Source organism: Opisthocomus hoazin, chromosome 1 (assembly GCF_030867145.1).
Source record: "Opisthocomus hoazin isolate bOpiHoa1 chromosome 1, bOpiHoa1.hap1, whole genome shotgun sequence".
In the NCBI taxonomy this organism is placed as follows: Eukaryota; Metazoa; Chordata; class Aves; order Opisthocomiformes; family Opisthocomidae; genus Opisthocomus; species Opisthocomus hoazin.
Window position 1 is genome coordinate 81297602 of NC_134414.1, and position 20181 is coordinate 81317782.

Here is a 20181-nt window from a genome sequence, read left to right on the forward strand (position 1 = left end):
GGAGATACCAGTTTATTATAACACCTATGTTTACCAGCAAAGGGTAGAATGGGCAATTGAAGTTACAGCCAAGAAGTTTTCAGGCTTTGCAGCTTTGCCCAGACAAACTTATGTCCTACAAAGTCTTCTAAACAAAACAATCTGGCTGTTATCGTGACTTCCCCTTTTTATAGGTCAAAGGATCTTGCAATCATGACATTTTCCCTTTCTAAATCATGTCCTATGACTCATAATTAGGTCCCGTTGCACTAACTTAAATAACTTTTCTCGTCCTTTGGTGGCAAGCTTGCTTGATGTGGTTATTTTATACCAAATTAGAAGAGAGAAAACAACTAGACTGTAGCGTATGTAGATGAAAATACACTGTTAAGTTACATTAAATTTTTTCTTTTATTAATAAAATTACTTTATAAGAATCCTTTTATTCTCTCCCCACTTGCAGAAAACTGTCACTTTATCCTTCAAATAGGACTGTCGTCATATCAGAGGTTATTACTGCCCAAAGATATGAAACATAAGGCAACCTATAACTTCCTTCTCCTTCTGGCTCCTCTTTCCATCATGCCTATAATTTTATTGCAAAAAGAATAAGAAAGTACAAGTTAAATAGAAAACCACTGAAAAAAGTTTTATTCCATTCAGTCATTGCAGAATCACCAATCAGGAAAAATAGCTCACCTGCAGTGATGTTGTGAGTCTTGCAGCCAGAATACGGGAAACTCACAGGATTTATGTATCTAGACATTGGCAGAATAAGTAAATCCTACACAGAGAAATCCCACACCACAGATTTTCCTGTGGTGCAGGTCAAGACAAACTACACTACACCTGAAGTTGATGTCACTAGAACAGAGTTATTCGCGTTATTTCTCCTTGCTTTTACATTTTCTGCCACTTCCTGATAACACATAATTTCTAAGTCAGATTAGTTTTTACAGAACTCCTATCTTTCTTTATAGTTCTGTCCCATGGTAAAGATGGCTAGCAATTAATGATTTATAGGCTTCAGTATATTACTGACTGCTGCAGGAATTGTTGCTTGGACATGCAACGGCTGATTTCTCATGTTCTATTATACAAATCTTGCAGAAATGCCTTCATTTATTTGTTAGATACCCATTTTACTTTTCATTCTGATTATGCATTTCAAAGTAAGCTGCAAAATGAAAATACATGCCTCTGCCTAGCATCTTTCAGGTCTACTCTCATTGATAAAGTCAGTAAGAAACAGTCCTCACACAGGCAACTATTTTACCCAAAGCCACATGAGAATCAGTTGCAAAACAAGGAACAGAATCAAAGCTGCTGCTTTAACCATAGAAATGAGCAATTTTGGAAAATCCAGACTACAGTTTCTTTGTTCTTTGGACTTGTAACAGAAAGCCGTAAGCGAAACTGAAGAGACTTGAATCAGCAACAGTAGTGCAAAAAGAAATTGAAAGGAAGAGCCTTTAAAACATCTCAGCAAAGAAACAGCTCATACTATGGGTACCAAGGACCACTGCACTTATATGCAATATATCCTACAATATGCTTTTTAAACACATAAGTGATGGCATTTACACTAGATATCAAATACAAGCTATTTTCTTCCATAGTCTTCATTGAACGATGGCCACAGAAAGAAGGAAAGAAATTCGAAAACATAGAAAGGAAATGGAAGATAAGCTTTTCTTCTCACAGAAAATGACATTGCCTGACGTAGAAGGAGCACTACTACTGTTAAAAATCAAATCAAATACAAAAAACCAAAACCAAACACCAGATTATAACTAACTGTACTTTAGTCATTGGGGTTTAGTAGCATGTATAAGAACTATTTTATGTACAGGGGTTTGGTAGAATAGTACTCCCACTTTGCAGAATCTTCTGCCATTCTCAGTAAATGTCTTTCTGTGATGCATGGTGCCAGTGTCTTTGAAATCTTTAAAAAACGCCACAAACTGACACAGAATGAAGAGCCTGCAGTTATTTCCTTTTGAAGTTGAGGTAGCCAATGTTAACTCAGACCTCAAAGGCAGGTAGAGTCCTCATTGTCCTGTAGCACTTGAGCATGGTCAGGTTGGGGAAAGGTTCCTTCAACTGTTGAGTGACCATCAGACAAGACAAAGTGGGTGTTGCAAAGTGGTTTTGCACTGGGAAGAGGCCCATGACCTCCTTCTGAAATGTGGCTGTGAACTCCTCTGCAGGATGCTGTCCGAGAGGCCACAACATCAAAGCGTTGTAGAAAGAATCAGACAGTTCATTGCAACTTCTTGGGGGAGGTGCGAGGGTGAAGTGACCCACCTTCGTGAAATAGGATGACTCCCTGCAAGAGATACAGACCTACTATGGAATCCACCAACACATGAGCTACTAAGGACAGCTGGGACTGGGGAGGTGCTTCAAGAAACTTCGTGGTGCTTGAGGAGGCTATGGTGCCAGCACTGGAGTCACAGGCCCAAATGAACTTTGCCACATCTGTCCATACTACAGGCCACCAGCAGGTCTGGCTAATTAGGCGTTGTGTCTTCCAGCAGCGCCCATGGCTAGCTGCAGGTTGATCACAGCATCGATGTTTGCAATGGTCCCATGGGGATGTTCTTCCAGACTGGTGGAGGCTGTGCCAGCATGATGTTGTGCCAGGTGGAGGTTACTCAACAGCCTGGTGAACTTCTACAGTGAGCTCATCCTCTGCTGTTAATGCAGTCAAGCACCCCAGAAAAGAGAGAAGGGTTGCACACAGGTAGTGTGCCACTGAATCCAAGTCCTCCTCCATGACAAGGCATTTACCTTGACTCTCTACATGTGAATGTGAAGTGTGAAATAGAGGAGGCCCACCAAGCAAGGTGGAGGCAGGAGGAGGCACTTCACCCCTTCCTCGATATGACGAGAGGCAATGGCCTCAAGTTGCATCAGGGGAGGTTTAGATTACGTATTAGGAAAAATTTCTTTACTGAAAGAGTGGTCAGACATTAGAATAGGCAGCCCAAGGGGATGGTGGAGTCACCATCCCTGGAGGTGTTTACAAAACGTGTAGATGTGGCACTTTGGGATATGGTTTAGTAGGCAGGGTGTTGTTGGGTGGATGGCTGGACTTGATGATCTTAGAGCTCTTTTCCAACCTATGGTTCTATGATTCTATGACTCCTAGCATTCCAGGTTCTGGTAGATGGTCAGCACCACTGTGGATCCTTCTCATTCTTTGAGAAGATGCCACCACTCCTCATCAGCAGCTTTGATCACCAGATAGTTACACTGCCAGTTCAGAAAACTGCTGAATCCTGTTTTATCTCACCTCCTATTTGGAATCACCTATATGTGGGAAATATATCAAAGATCATAACGAGAGCTGAAAAGAAAGTAGTCTATGAAATTGTTATCACAAATAAGCATTTAGCAGAGTCATCGCTTCATGCTGTTCTCAATAAACTGAAGGCTCAGAAGACATCTTCAGCTCACCATTTTCATCCAGTACTCTGTAGAGCTTATTCAGAAGACTATCAGCAGTTGTGAAATTCACTAAATACACACTTTTTCTGTCACAGCTTATTTTGAGAGCACTTACCAGAATCTTTATTTACCTCAAACACAAGGCTTGCTACAGCTGTCAGGAACAGCAAGACTGGGGGTTTCTCCCTGAGGCAAGAGGAGCCGCGGGTGCCTGCAGTGCTGGCGGGGCATCACCCTCACTGGTCCGGGCACTGTCCCACCGTGCCCAAGCAGGACCAGGTTGGTGACAGGGACGGGCTCCTCTGCTGCTTGGTGATCATCGCACCAAGTGAGGTGCCAAGCCCAGTCCAAGGTCAATCCAGTCAGCAAGTCAGGACTACCTACACAACGGCTCAGATGGGGTCCTTGGGCAGAAGATGTGCTGGTGGGGGACCCAGGTGATGCTGGTCAGGCCAGCTAAGGCTTGCTGGCACAATCCAGCACCTTGAAAAAGACTATCTGAATTTCATAAATTCCTCTGTAAGGTTTTTTTGCTTGATGGCCAAAGCTGCATCACATTTCTTTAGAGTCTTCACAGCAGTCTTTTATATAGACAGCATTGCTGATGGCTTCTCATGAGAAAATACAACTATTACACAGACCAAAAAATGTGCAAGAAGCTTTGCCCTAAATTGAATCTTCCAGTTCTCCTACAGTCCTTGACTGAGTTTATCCTAACCGCTTATGAAGAGGCAACTCACACAGAGATTGTCACTTGTATGTATTTTCACTCCTGAATCACGATTCTCCTCCTGCAAAACTGGTGAGAACTTTGTAGCTGCCTTCCCCAAAACTCTGTCTGCTCTCGGTGTATGCAGCCTCAGTTATCACTTATTTCTTCCTATGATTTAATGGGAAGACCTAGAACAGGAAGGCACGTGAGGATCTTTGTAAGTTCTCACATCCTGGTGGCAGATTAAACTTCCATGACACTTTGAGTGTGGTTCAGTGTAGATCCACACTACCAGCACCACATTTACCAGCCTGATCTGGCATTTACTAAAATCAAAGCAAGTGGAGATAGGAAACTGCATCAAGTAGTTATTACGGGATGAATGTCCTGAAATAACCCAAAATTAGAAGACTGCTGCTGAAAACATGTGGTCTGAACTCCATCCAGGAGCATGATGGAGGCTTTTCAGGTGTAGGAAATTTAGGCTGCCTGATATCCACTGAGAAAGATGTGTTCAAGCAACAGTACCTGAGTATCTGCTCGTTTGCGGCAAGTTCGGTTGCTGGTTGGAAGCTGATTGCTGTCCAATATTAGCCATATGTGGTACCTACATAGCTTAAGAGTTTTGTTCTGTCAAGGCTTTTTTCATATCTAAACACTTCAGAAGTGGTCTCTCTACCTGCTGACATATCTGGGGAGAGATATGTATTTACAAATTCATTCTAGGGTGGCTTGTCATCCCCTAGCATGGAATCACCAGCACACCTGAGTGCTTTCCTACACAGACTTGTGTGTCTCTGCTGGCTGCAGCAGGAGCTTAGGGGGCAATCAGCTCCCATAGTATAGTTTGTATACATACACGTATGTGTGCGTATATACAGATAGATGTATAGAGATAGATATAGAAGTATATACATATTATGGGCCAGAAACAAACTTTGATGAAAATTTGTCAGCGGTCTGGGCCACCTGATGATTATTTCAGCTCTCTTCATCTGCCTCTTAGTATAAACCCACAGGTCAGTCAACTGAAATGACTGTAAGACATTTTTTAAGATGTAAAGCTTAAAATGAATGAGCCCTGGCAGCACATTCTGAGACACACTGACAGTATCTGTCAGTATGAAAAGAGCAGTGTTATGAGCAAATCAAATGTGATCTGGCTTGGTCATCCGCCCTTTGTTTAGCTTTTCAGATTTCACTATCAGACCCTGGAAAATGAACAAGATGGATTGCCAGGAGCAAATAGCAATAATAATGAGAACTCAGCACAGCATTGTGCCACTGACTCCCCCCACCTCCCCGATGTGTGTGCTGGGAAGCAAGGCTGGGCTACAGGCATTGCTGCTGAAACACGGAATTGACGCCACAGTCACTTATACTTATGCCAGATCTACCAAAATACCTCTGGTCTTTCTTTGTAAGCGGGGAGATCAGGATGAACCTACAGAGCGGATCTGGTCTGCTTAGCAGCTCTTCAGAAGTTCATAGTTCTACAATTGTAATAATGCAGTTTCACGTCTTTTAAAAAAAGTCTTTGGGGTGTCAACAGTTGCACTAGTACTGGATCTTGTGGAATTCTTCCCTTTGTTAGAAAAGAAATATACTACTGAGGAAGGTTATCGGTATTAACGCGTTGCTCTTCTCTGCTTCAGAAACAGACAAAGACAAATAGGCCAACAGCTCTTGCATTTCACTTCATAAATTGCTAAGAAAAATTTTGGATTTAAAATGTGTACATAAAAACATAAGATGCTTTTATGATTGGTATCAATCTGTAACATGTAACATTGTGGAGGAAATACTTCATTTTAAGATGTTAATTTGAATAACTTTCAAATATTTCCCCCTGGAAAAAATATTTTCCCTTGAAATAAAAGTAGAAAAAGCTCCTGATTTTTTGGATTTGGACTTATTTTAAGTGATAGCTACTGAAATCTGGCAGTATGTGAAAGCATCTCACGGGTGTCTGTACAAAACCTGAAATCATCAGTAATGCATCTGACAGCATGGTACTACAACTATTTAAAACATACAACTTGCTAGGTAGTACAATGTGTCTTTGCAACTTAAATCTAATTTTTAATTTTTATAGGCTACAGTACACTATGGTTTGACCAGACAGTTCACAAATCAGTACGACTGAGGGCTACGAGGATGGTGAGGGGACTGGAACATCTCTCCTATGAGGAGAGGCTGAGGGAGCTGGGCTTGTTCAGCCTGAAGAAGAGAAGGCTGCGAGGGGACCTTATAAATACTTACAAATATCTGAAGGGTGGGTGTCAGGAGGATGGGGCCAAACTCTTTTCAGTGGTGCCCAGTGACAGGACAAGGGGCAATGGGCACAAACTGCAGCACAGGAAGTTCTGTCTGAACATGAGGAAGAACTTCTTCCCTCTGAGGGTGACGGAGCACTGGAACAGGCTGCCCAGGGAGTTTGTGGAGTCTCCTTCTCTGGAGATATTCAAGACCCGCCTGGACAAGGTCCTCTACAGCCTGCTGTAGGTGACCCTGCTTTGGTGGGAGGGTTGGACTAGATGACCCACAGAGGTCCCTTCCAACACCTACTATTCTGTGATTCTGTGACTGCAGATGCTAATTCCTCCTCAGTGAAAGCAAAAAGGAGAAATTTTGCCATTTATGTTTAGTGTAAGACAGATGGCAGTGGGGACAGTACAGTGAGATGTATTAGTAGAAAGGGCCTGCTCTGCGTTGCGTGCTCCTAATCTTTGCTAATAAGACTTATTCTTTGCTATAAGAATGAGTTAGGGAGAGTGAAAATGTATCTGTATACCATCATATTCCACCCCTTTAAACAGCAGACAACAATTAAGCCTGTGGAGAACCAGCCACAGGAAGTGGTGCTTAATTCCAGTTAATTGAAATTGCCCTGCATCAGCATGTGCATTGCTTCTAATGTTAACTGTTCCTTCTAAGGCAGACAATCCATCACAGCCACACACTTCATTGACACATGGCATTCAGACAGGAAAAAAAAAAAAAAAAGTAGAGCTAATGAAACGAAATGGAATGATTTGTGGAGCCGTTTCTAACCATGGGAAATAAAACAATATATTCCAAGTTCATTCCTCTGTTCCTGCCCACTTCAGGGATTAATTTTGTTTTGTGGGGAGAGGCTATTTAGAGTCTGAAAACAACATTGTAATGGCTCTTCAACAGTTACACAGTCTCTTCATTCGAAAGACTCTTCTGTGCTGCTGCCTCCACCTTCGAATACCATTCATAAACTATTCAATTGCACAGTGAATCATTTTGTGTTCCCTCAGTGTGAGAGAGAATAAAAAGATGTCCCCTGTTCAGTGGCAACAGAAAATAGAAATCACATTGAAAGTAACCACAGGGTGCCATGTGCTCTAACTGTTTCTGAAAAGATATGTACTAGGAGTATTTCTGGATATTATACAGTATGAAAGATTTAGATGAGCATGGGAAATAAATCATTCTCCATTAGATACAGTAAATTTTTAAACTAAAAAGAGTTTTTCTTCTTCTTTGGTGCGTTCTGGAGAGGAAGGAAGATGGACGGAAAGGAAATGGAATTATATGGGGTTGTTGTTTTATTTTACGTAAACAACCACAAAACATCTTGCATGCATTACCACAAGTGACCTTTAAGGTCAAGAGAGCAGTGCATTTCAGGAAGAGCAGAAGAAGTACACAGATAAGACCATGCACACTTGGGAGAATTATATCCTCTTCCAAGAAAGGAAGAGTGGTCTGTATTATGGCACGAATACAAAACCTAGTATCTGCTGTTTATAGCCTATCTTAACTGTGTTTATAAATAGATCTATTGTACCTATGTAAATAACAAGTGCTCCCTCTAGTGAACTTCTGTGGGATTCAGTGTTGTAACTACTGAAGGTACAGATGAGAAAGTGTAAAGGCAGAACTGGTATCTTCTGTTAGACTGTTGAAATCAGAAAAAAAGTATAAGCTTTTAGAGGTGCTACATGTTTTTTAATGTCGGTAGCACAATGTATTGGTCAGAGTTGGGGAGAGACAATATCTTACAGTAAAAAAAAAGATTTACATACACTTTTGCACTTCCAATACCTGTCCCTTACTGATGTTTACTTTGCCTGTTCATCCTTCCTCTTCCTGGTAGGTTGATACCCTCGCTTTGCTGACCTTCGCTTCAGACTGCAAAACCTGAGACATTTCATTTAGTCATTTAGGTATCTCACCGTAGTGAAACAATAATAATAGAAATGACACATCTGCCCAGTGCAGAGGACTGCATTTGAGCAGAGACACCGTTTACCCTTGCCACACTGCGGTACTGATGCTTGATTGCATCTTTTAAAAGTTCTGTACATTATCATTACGTCTTCTTGCCCATACGTTTTACAATATTATTTAACGTAATGCTTGTAACATTTCTTTCAACTTCGAGTATATCAGAACAATAGCCTATGAAAGATGCCACATTGTGGCTGATGTCATGGCATGGGTACCCTCAGTTGTGGCATTTTGTAGCTTTTCAGAGTATTAATTTACTCTTTTAGTTTGAAAGTGCAGAATATTTGTTGCTGGCACAGTCTCGGGGAGCGGGGCTACCATTTCTGTGCAGCATTCAAAAATCTTCACCATATGCAGTGTCTCACTGCGCTGCTACTGAAACTCTCTGGAACGTAACTAAATCTGCTTTGTGCGCTCCCAAGTGCAAGTCTGCAGGAGAAGGTGCGGCACACTATGCAGGGGCTCTCAGACTACAAAGCACGAGCAATTTCAAACTGTTGTATGGCAGCAGTAGTTCCCAATTCTGCCTTTACACTACTACTTAACTAAAACATAAGGGAAACAGAGTAGGTCCAGCAGTTACCAGCATCTGTGACGTGAAATAGCACCTCTGCACAACAGTGTGGTCTCGCTGCAGCTGCTGGACTGACGGTGATCTCCTGCACTGGATCGATGCTTCAAAGTCATTGTTTCCACACAGTGGTTAGCCTGCCGCTGAAGGTTACCGCAGTCATGGTTTCTCAAGCGGTGGGAGTTTATCCAAGGTGGGACCTGGTGCCTCTTTTAAAACGCTGGAACAGGGGCAGGAAGGTGCTGCAGCGGGTAAGTCACTGTGTGAGGGCAGGAGGTTGGCAGCAGCAGCAGGAACAGCTCGTGGGCAAGGAATGAGCAGCAGAAAATTGAAAGAGGTAGGTGGAGGCACGCAACTACTGTCACAGTGTAGACACTGGGGTTCTCTGAGAATGTGGGAGCACGTATCTGGAGGGTGGTGGTGCAGGGAACGTAGGCAGGTCTTCTCCTGCGTGTACGTGGCAACTTCTGCTTCCTGCACTTGCGGGAAACCCAAGCATAAGGAATCCGCCAACGATAAAGCTGCAGTGAGGAGCTCCAATGTGTTATCCGCAAAATAGTACAAGATCATTTGAGAACTGTACTGGAGGATCTGCTGGCCTATCAACTACTTTGTCACATTTGTACAGCGGGCAAAAGAGACATAAAGAGGAAACAAGCACAAAATGGACAACTGCCTCCTGTCCCCACTACTTCAGCTTAACCCCCCTTTTTTCACTGATAGAAACGGAGGACCAGTGCAGGATGAGATCACATTCAAAAGACGTGCTTTGTTGTGCCTTAAATATTTATTCGTGAACAATTATGTAAACACACACCAGTACTTTCCATATTTCTCATTCTTGTCCCTAAGCAGATGGAAAGAATAAAGGGAAACCATTTCCCAATGCCAGCTGGTTAACCAATTCCTGCATATTGAGAACACCAAGAATATCATCCCGCTAAAGACTCGGACCTCTGAATTCATGTGTCTGCATGCCGATAGCTACTTGTAAACTAGAAACAGGATTCAGCTTCCTGGCATAGGGGCTCAGAATCTATCAGGATCACAGAATCACAGAACGTTAGGGGTTGGAAGGGACCTCTGTGGGTCATCTAGTCCAACCCCCCTGCCAAAGCAGGGTCACCTACAGCAGGCTGCACAGGTCCGCGTCCAGGTGGGTCTTGAATATCTCCAGAGAAGGAGACTCCACAACCTCCCTGGGCAGCCTGTTCCAGTGCTCCGTCACCCTCAGAGGGAAGAAGTTCTTCCTCATGTTCAGGTGGAAATTCCTATGCTGCAGTTTGTGCCCATTGCCCCTTGTCCTGTCGCTGGGCACCACTGAAAAGAGCTTGGCCCCATCCTCCTGACACCCACCCTTCAGATATTTATAAGCATTTATTAGGTCCCCTCTCAGCCTTCTCTTCTTCAGCCTAAACAAGCACAGCTCCCTCAGCCTTTCCTCGTAGGAGAGATGTTCCAGTCCCCTCATCATCCTCATAGCCCTCCGCTGGACTCTCTCCAGTAGCTCCTCATCTTTCCCGAACTTGAAATATTCTGTACTTTTAAACTGGAAGAGTAAATTGTGATGCCCTGGGGCACTGGAGAGGTCAGCTAAGGTGCAGGAGGTTCAGCCCGGGACCCGAGAAGACCCACGCCCTCCCGGAGCAGCAGCCCAAAGCCAGGCGGGGCGCGGACCCCACAGCCCCCGGGCTGACGGCGCAGGCTCGGTGCCGCCGCCCGGCTCGCGTGCCTGCAGCCCTTCGGGGGCGGCAGCGCGCCCGGCACCGCCCGGGCGGACAGGGCTCCGGGGCTGCTCCCTCGCAGCCGGCGCCCTCCCACAGCCCCGCTCCAGCCCGGTGGCAGCGCGGCCTCCTCCAGCGCTCCCGTCCGCTCCCGGCCCGCGGCCGCCGGAAAGAAACGATACCGGCCGCGTGCACACCGACCGCCCCGCGCGCCGCCGCTCACGCCCTGCCGTAGCCCCGCTCTCCTCTCTCTCCCGCCCCACCGCCAGGCGCCGCCCTCGCGGCGCTACCATAGAGAGGGCTGCCGTAGAGAGCGCGCCCGCCCCCGCGCCGGCCGGCGAGCGGTTCCGCCACGCAGAAGCGGAAGCGGCCCAGGCGGCGCGCGGAGAGGTCGGCGGCAGTTGCTTGTGGGGCCGAGCTCAGCCCGCCGGCTGCGGGTGAGGCGGGCGCCGGGAGGTTCCCGGCGGCGGAGGAGGAGGAGGAGGAGGAGGGGAGGCTGGCGGGGCGCCGCTGGGCTCCGGCGGCCGGGGAACCCGTAGGGGAGCCGGCGGCGGAGGGCGCGGGCAACCCCGCTCGGCTCGGCCCGGCCCGGCGGCCTTCCCCGCCGGCGTCTGTCCGGGGTCTCGCCCCGCCGGCCGGGCTCCTCCCGTCGGGGGCAGCTGCCGGCCTTGCCTCGGGCGGGTCGGTGGCGGCGGCTGGCTCCGGTGTGGCTGACGGCGCTCACCGGCCTTGGTGCAGCTGAGGCCGCTGGGCGCTGCTCGGAGGGAGGGCGGCGGGGCGGGCTGCGCGCTGTTCAACAACACGGGGCGGTTTTTCTCTCGTTGCAGACGCCTCGCAAGCCTTTCCGCTGGAGAACGTGGGATCCGCCTCGGCGCTAGCGTGCTGGGGTTTACTGGTTGTTAGAGTGGGCTGCGAAGCGGTGTGACGTTGCTCCGCCAGTCCCTTCCTTCCTGAGAAAGGGTAGCTGCTTTCTGAGCCATAGCGTGCCAGCTTCGTGTGTTCCTAAGATTGTCATCGGCTTCCTGGGGTTTTTTTTTTTCTGAGGCCTTACCGAGGTTTGATTGCTTATAGGCTCTAGTGGTTATAAAGTAATTTAATATGTTTGTACTACTCGGTTTTAACTCTCTAATTGACTCTTGTATTAAGAGATGTTGTTTTAACTTGGGAATGGTTAAATGGCCAAAGAATTCACTTGTTTACGGATAAGGGCTATTTTATTTGACTACTGTTGGCCTGCAATTTAAACTTGCATCTTCTATTTTTTTTTTTATCCTATGCTTTTTCTGTGTTATGGCTGCTGCAACAATAGTTCATGATACATCAGAAGCTGTAGAGCTCTGTGCTCCCTGTGGTTTATACCTTAAGCCCATTACAAAAATGACCATCAGTGTGGCACTTCCTCAGCTGAAACAACCGGGAAAATCCATTTCGAACTGGGAAGTGATGGAAAGATTGAAAGGGATGGTGCAAGCTCATCAGTTTTCCACTCTGCGGATTTCTAAAAGCACAATGGATTTCATCCGGTTTGAAGGAGAGGTTGAGAACAAAAGTTTGGTTAAATCTTTTCTGGCATGCCTTGATGGCAAAACAATAAAGCTGAGTGGCTTCTCTGATATTTTAAAAGTCCGTGCTGCAGAATATAAGATTGACTTTCCTACCAGACATGACTGGGACTCCTTTTTCCGTGATGCGAAAGATATGAATGAAACTTTGCCAGGGGAAAGGCCAGACACAATTCACTTAGAAGGCTTACCTTGTAAGTGGTTCGCAGCAAAGGACTCTGGCTCGGAAAAGCCAAGTGAAGAAATCCTTATAAAAGTTTTCAAGAAATTTGGAGAAATACGTAATGTGGACATACCCATGCTGGACCCTTACAGAGAAGAGATGACTGGCAGAAATTTTCACACGTTCAGTTTTGGGGGCCATTTGAATTTTGAAGCTTATGTTCAGTATCGGGAGTACGCAGGTTTTATTAAGGCCATGAACGCCCTGCGAGGGATGAAGCTGATGTATAAAGGCGATGATGGCAAAGCCGTGGCTTGCAATATAAAGGTGAGAAACTGCAGGCTTTTTTGTGGGAACCTGTGTGAAAGACCAAGTGTGACTAAATGTTATTTCCCTCGCGCTTAAAACCGACGTCTGCATACTGTGGCGATGACAAGTGACATTAACAGCACTAACGTAGTTTTGTGGAACAGCCATAATGGAATTGTAAAAGGAAGATGATAGAAGAAAAATGTGTTGTTGGGCTATGTGAACAGAGTGGGTAGTGGTTTGATTTTCTTATCAAGATGGTTCTAGACATGGTAATAGCTTAATGGAAAGACCAAGCATGTGAATATGACCTGCTAAATGGTTTCTAGAAAGTAATCTTACTTACAAATCTTTTCATTTCACTTAAAAATTCTAATTCTGAACAAGTTCTGACATATTTTACCAGAAGGCTGACTTTAAAGTGCATTGTTCTCTTTTGTGTTCACTACAAATAGAAATTTTGGGGGAGTTTCACAGCCTGTGTTTTCGGTCCCTGCGGTGATAATGAGGTCTACCAGACAAGTGTCGGTACTGTGGAGTTTAATAGCATGTGGCCTGTAAGGCCTGCAGAATACGCAGTTAATCATTAGTGTACTTCACATACAGAAAGGCCCCACAAAAATTTAAATGATAAACTGTAGCACACTTTCCTGTGAATGCAGTGTGCTTAATTCATAATATTTACATCCTGAGTTTTCCAGATCTTTTTTTCTGTCACCTCATAGTCTTAGAAAATACGACTGTGACAAGAGAGGACACATCATGCCTGCACAGGCATTGGTATCTAGAATGGGAGATTAGGACACCAGGGCTGTGATGTCTGCTGGTGTCCTGCTCCAGTGCGCAGCTGGATGTGCCCAAGGTGTGCCCATGTGTCCTGGAATCAGAGCGTTTTCCCAGGTCTCATTGCTCAGATGCGTGTAACTTCCCTTTCTCTTGTGTTCCCAGTCTCAAACTTGGAGCTTCAGCCCAGTGTACCTCAATTTGGGAATCTTGGTGTTAGCATTGGTGGGGAGGCACTTGCTTAAACCAGGTGCTGAATGTGTTAGAACTGTTTCTTTTGATGAACTTCAGGATCACAGTGTTAGACAGAAAGGGAGGCCTTTGCTCAGACCCATTTCTGCCTAGTGCTGTACACTAGTAATAGTAATCATGAGTTGAAAGAGTTCTGTATGTTCTTGTTCTGACAGGTTGAAAACATTGGACACCCAGGGCTGAAACCACACTAGGGTTTACTTTTGGATGTCAGACACACACAAAAGTGTAAACTGGTACCTGCTTGTGCTAGTGTGCAGGCATTTAGTTCCCAGTTACCTGGTTGTAGTACTCTGGGCACATAGAGAATTTCCCTTTGTTTTAAAAAAAAATTTTATATTTCCGCTTGTACTTACATTGTGATTTGGATACCTTTGTGTTAGGTTTAAATTGTTACGGATTGTGTAGGTTATTGGGGATTTTTGTTTTTTTTGGCTACTTAAAACTGTTTTCAATTGTATCCTGTAAAGGTTTCTTTTGACTCAACAAAACACCTCAGCGATGCATCAATTAAGAAGCGTCAGCTTGAAAGGCAAAAGCTTCAAGAGCTGGAAAAACAGAGAGAAGAACAAAAACGTAAAGAGAAAGAAGCTGAGGAAAAACAAAAAGAGGAAGAAAGGTATTTATCGCTCCTTGCTCAGTTATATTTTTAGCAATCAGGCATAACAAAACTGTAGTTGCCCCTTCATATCAGCATCAATAGATAAAAAATAACTGAACACAGGTTCTATTTCAAAGTTTGACTTCTATAGCTAAAGTGGAGCGCTTAAAACTAAGTGAGAATATGGGGGTTCTTTTGAGGAAATAGCCTTTAGGGATTATGAGATTTTGATAAGACGACTGTTTTACAGCTTTTTTTTTTTTTTTTTCCTTGAACTGTAATTCCAAGAACTAGGAACTTGCATGATGTGTAGTCATTCTGATGGAAAAATGTACATTGTAAATGGGGAATAGAAAATTATGCACTAGTTCTACGAGTAAGTAATTTTGGTATTATAAAGCTCATTTCCTCTTAACATCAGTATTTTTCTGGAAAGGGATGGGATGCAAGCATATCTGAACACTGACATTTTAAGAAAATGTATATAGGTGCAAATGTCATAAGACAGCTACTCAGAATATTTTCAGGTGAACTGCGAGGTCCTGCACCTGGGTCAGGGAAACCCCTGGTATCAGTACAGGCTGGGGGATGAAGGGATTGAGAGCAGCCCTGTCGAGAAGGACTTGGGGGTTCTGGTGGGTGAAAAGCTGGACATGAGCCAGCAATGTACGCTCACAGCCCAGGAGGCCAACCATATCCTGGGCTGCATCCCTAGCAATGTGGCCAGCAGTTCAAGGGAGGGGATTCTGCCCCTCTGCTCGGCTCTGATGAGACCCCACCTGGAGTCGTGCGTCCAGCTCTAGAGCCCTCAACATGAGAAGGACATGGAGCTGTTGGAGCGGGTCCAGAGGAGGGCAACAAGGATGATCAAAGGGCTGGAGCACCTCTCCTATGAGGAAAGGCTGAGACAGTTGGGGCTGTTCAGCTTGGAGAAGACAAGGCTGCGGGGAGACCTTATTGGAGCCTTTCAGTACTTAAAGGGGGCTTACAAGAAAGATGGGGACAAACTTTTTAGTCAGGCCTCGGTTAATGGTTTTAAACTGAAAGCAGGTAGATTTAGAGTAGACATAAAGAAGAAATTTTTTACAATGAAGACGATGAAGCACTGGAACAGGTTGTCCAGAGAAGTGTGCTAGATGGCCCATCCCTGGACACTTTCAAGGTTAGGTTGAATGGGGCTCTGAGCAACCTAATCCATTTGAAGATGTCCTGCTCATTGCAGGGGGTTTGGCCTAGATGACTTTTGAAGGTCCCTTCCAACTCAAACTGTTCTATGGTTCTGTGATTCTAATATAAACACAAATGGAGCAAATTGTTTCAGAGGTTGTATGGTGTCTAGTTGGCTTGATGTGTGTAAATTCTCATTGCTTACAGTTCCTGAAACTGTAACGTTATTTAGATTATCACCAATGCTTACATTGGGTTCAACATATTAAATCTGCAAGATACTCAATTTCTGAAAAATCATGCCTTTAGACACCTGATCTCAGAAACCATTGGTCTTTTACATAAGCTACCGTTTTGTCCTAATAACTGAAACAATAATCACCAGCCCATGCACACAATAACTGGCTTGGTAATTTTCTCACCGTGATGACTGGCTGCCCAGCTGCCTGATGCATTGCTATTCTCTCTGATTGAATTGATTTAAAAAAAAAATTGTTGTAGACATATTTTGTGTTTAGATTCCAACTTGTTTTTAAATATTGACAGGCCGGTGATTGTTTGCTATCACAATTAATGGTTAAAATGTTCACTGTTTTCTGCCTCTGTGTTTCAGTAATCAACAAGACTTACTTAGAAACAAATTTACTCAAAGAACAAAGTATATTTTTGCATAGAGTAGGAGTTTGATATTGTACCTGCCCTAGATAAGGTAAAAAATGTTAATCTTTTTTTAGGAAACAGAGAGAGCTTGAAGAATATGAGAGAGAGAGAAAAAGAGAAGAAAAGTTGCGCAAGAGAGAACAGAAGCAGAAAGATCGTGAACTTCGGCGAAACAAAAAGCAACTTGAAAAGCTTCAAGCCGAAGAGCAGAAAAAACTACAAGAGAAGATAAAGTTAGAAGAAAGGAAGCTCCTGTTAGCTCAGAGAAATCTTCAGTCCATTAGACTAATTGCAGAACTGCTAAGCAGGGCAAAGGTAACGTCAATATTAATTTCAGAAGCTAAACAAGAACCCAGCAGAACAAAGCCTTTTACTGACTTGAGAGGGGGTGGGGAGCACTGCTCATTAAACAAGAGGTGTGGTGCCTCTCCAGATGCTATTTCTTAGACCAAAAATTCAAAAAAGTGCAATAAAATAGTATTTCTCCCTTGGCAAAATACACACATATAGGTAAATGGAAGAGTGAACTTGAACCTGTGGTCCTGAATAGCATTTTTTACCTGTAAACTAGTTGGCAGGCTTGCTCTTAAGTCCTGGAAAAGAATGTGTAAGTGTGATAAAGTGAACTAAACACAGAGGATAAGATGCAAGAGTCCTTAAATCTAATTCCAGTTTTGATGCTGTTTCCCTTCTGGCTTTCAGCAATTCTGTCAACTATTCTTTGCAGTTTTAGAGAATGAGCTTTCATTATTTGATGTTTGAAAATTTGCAGAATGATTTCTCTGTAGGAAAAGTGCTGTCAGCTAGGGTTTTGGATGTTAGATCCTGTCTCTTTAGTAGTATTGTTATTTTTCACTGAAACAGGATATCACTTGCTTAAGACTTGGATAAAGTCATGTTAGGGTGTAATGTAATGTATGCGAAGTATTTTCTGTAGAGATGAAAAACTGTGTGGCAAAGCACAGTTTTTTTTTTTCCTTGATGCCAGTGTACCTCAGGAGCATTTTTGAACTCATATAGTGCTATGCGGTCAGTTATATGCTAGGAGAAGGGAGCAGTACTTCTTGCAGGCTTTTTAACTTTGCAGCTATGAAATAGAATGGTTGTCTGGTAGAACAGAGTAGTGTGTTTCTTTGAATCCCAGAATTCTGAGGTCTACACTAAGTCGTTTTTCTGGGTCAGAAAAAAAAAGTTTTAACCATCTTTTTCAGTATCATGAGTTTCTAAAGTGATTGACAAAGAGAATCAGTTCATACATGATATGTGTGTATTTAATTCTTTGCTGGTTTTTGTGGTCTCATTGCAAAGTCATCTATGAACCACAGATTGCAATAATCTGAGAAGTTTATGTTTTAAATTTGACTGAAACATTCAAGTATGCACCCTCATAATGTCTTTAAATACTTCAGATTTCACATGTTGTTCTAGCTTGTGTGTTACTCTCATCATATTAAGGAGCCGCAAAGACCAAGCTTTGTTTTTGCCTTGTGAAACAGCTAGGAGAAATTAGCAATCAAAAGAATTTGTGGACTAATACTAATGTTTCACCTTACAACAGTTGTGTATTAGCGGGGTTTTTTGTTTGGTTGTTTTGGTTTTTTTACCTTTAAGAGGGAAACAACTGTTTTATTTTGGGATAGTTAAGTTCTGTTTGTTAGATTTTATTTCCTTGCCAATTACTGCTTCTGTGTTATGATATAACTTGGAAGCATGAGTGGGTCTATAAATATTTTCTTGTTTACCCTTACCTTCCCTTTGACTGCCTTTCAGACAGTAAAGCTTTTGGAGCAAGAGCATAATGAAGAAAAGATTCGTCTTCAGCAGCTAGAGGAGAGACGAAGGCTCCAGGAGGCTGAGCTCAAACGTGTGGAAGAGGAGAAAGAGAGAGCACTGGGGTTGCAGAGAAAAGAAAAGGAACTGAGAGAGAAACTACTGAACAATCTTCTGAGCAAGAAAATGGATACAGTTAATCAAAACAAAGAAGAAACTGGAGCATCTCAGTCTGACACACTGAAAACCCCAAGTGGTGTTCCACACACCGTGTCATCCAGCTGCATCACTTCTACCTCAGCACAGGCTGTTACAAGCAAACCGGCTCCCGGTTCTCAAAGAGAAGTAGAATCCTCGGAGAGTGTAAACACTCAATGCAAGTACTTGAATGGCAACATTCATGACAAAGTTCATGTCAAAGAAGGTCAGAAACTTCATGCCACAAACTCTGAGAGGTGTTCTGAGAAAGGAAGTTCCGGGGTACTTCCGTGTGTTCCTGCCAATAACCAGCAGCAGAAGAGCCTCTCTAGCTATGACCAGAATACCTCCAGGAAGGAGTCACGCTGCGAGCAGGGCAAACGTAGCACAGAGTCAAGAAGAAGAAAGAGCCGTTCATGTAGCAGTGTAAACACTGATGAGAGTAAGGGTAGACGAGAGAGGAGCAGACACAGAAGAGATGTGAGTTACCAGGATGAAAAGCGCAGGAAAGAAAGGAGGTATTATAGACACTCTAGCAGAAGTTACAGTCCTCGACGGAGAAGTGTAAGCCCCAGACGTTCACGTTACAGAAGAACTCGCAGTAGCGAACGTAAACGAGACAGAAGAGAAAGAAGTCATAGTCGCAGAAGCGTGAGCAGGAGACGAAGGCACCGGAGATCCCTGAGTAAGCAAAGGAGTACTTGGAGTGGGTAGTGGAGGCCTTGGCTCCTTGGAAAGGCTATGGTTGGACAAAAGGGCCAGAAATTTGTAAACGAGACCTCATTGGTGTGACTGCAATAGAAAACACGTTTGTTTCAATCAATGCTTAACTCTGAAATCAAGGAAATAGATGCCTGATTTTTCTGACGTTGCTTCGTGCTTTGTTGTCTCTTTCTAGGTTTCTGCCACAATGTTGGTATAACCACCTGTGCTTGTGCTCGAGTTCCTGCAGTGCTAAAAGCCAACCTGTTTTCTTGATTTTCAGTTTTCTAAACCGTAATTTTAGTTGATTTAGTTTTTATCTCTTTATCACCTAATTTGGCTTGAGAAGCACGTGGGTGCCAGTTATAGACACTGCAGACGTGACAAGCTGTTGCATACAGATTTTATTTAAAATGCTTTCTGATGCATTCAATGAAATCGCATTTAACGAAGTAGAGTTTTTGCTGATTGAGATGGGTAGCAGAACTTTCATATAGTTCTTAAAACTGACTATAAAGGTATGCAGGATATCTTTTAAACTGCTGTGATTCTTTCATATGTCTGTATGTTGCCAAGCTTTGTGGCCCAAATTATTCTGGCATGTAATGCCATTTGTAAAATAATACTTCCCGTGTAAGAGAGGCACACTGATGTCGGAAGTAAGAAGCAGTGGGGAAATGGTTGAAAAGTCATTCTGTTATTTTGTTGACATTTTTAGCTTTGTAATTACTTCAGGTGGCATAGAGCAACCTGAAGTATTTTTTCAGGTACATACAGAGCTAGCCATTGATTTTTTCAAAAGAGGCCTTCTCGCTAAATTATTTTTACTTGTGTTGAAAAGTAAGGCTGCAGTGTCTCTTGTTAAATCCATTTAAGAATACTCTTGCTTCTAAAATGCAGCTCAGGAATATTAAAAGCTATGGCATTACAGTGAAGAGTTTATTTTGCCTTTTTATGGTAAAATTAAAAGAAAACTGTTTCCAGTGAACTGACGTTGCTGTTTTCATATGTCAGTGTATTAAAAACTGCACAGTTGTTATATGAGAACCCGTTTGTTGAAAAGATCACTCAACACATGTGAAGAATGAAGCTCAGCCACCCTTCTTGATTGTCCTGTTATGTACATCTGTGTCAACTGTTAATTTAGCAGGGCGTGTGCTCTTTACAGCCTTCAGATGCCATTTTCCTCACACTGATGCATCCCTGTTGTGAAGTGCCTGAGGAGCTCATTGGTGCTGCAGCTCAGCTGGCTTCCTGGCTGGCTGAGTTTGTCTGCGTTGCTTTCAGTGAATCCATGCGGGGTTTGTTTCTT

The 20181-nt window shown here is 43.7% G+C and overlaps 1 protein-coding gene across 4 annotated transcripts; it reads left to right on the top strand.

Annotated features, from left to right (window-relative positions):
• The first annotated feature begins 11050 nt into the window (after positions 1-11050).
• On the top strand, positions 11051-19034 carry AKAP17A (A-kinase anchoring protein 17A). 4 transcript variants are annotated; one of them, XM_075427683.1, is made up of 6 exons: positions 11051-11139; positions 11530-11757; positions 12012-12754; positions 14242-14390; positions 16274-16514; positions 17970-19034. In XM_075427683.1, exons 3-6 carry the CDS (start codon positions 12080-12082, stop codon positions 18879-18881), a joined length of 1977 nt encoding a protein of 658 aa, XP_075283798.1. In that variant the 5' UTR covers positions 11051-11139; positions 11530-11757; positions 12012-12079; the 3' UTR covers positions 18882-19034. The 4 variants fall into 4 exon arrangements, with proteins under 4 accessions (XP_075283798.1, XP_075283807.1, XP_075283778.1 ...); XM_075427692.1 differs by having other exon boundaries at positions 11530-11662; XM_075427663.1 differs by having other exon boundaries at positions 11530-12754.
• The last annotated feature ends 1147 nt before the right edge of the window (positions 19035-20181 follow it).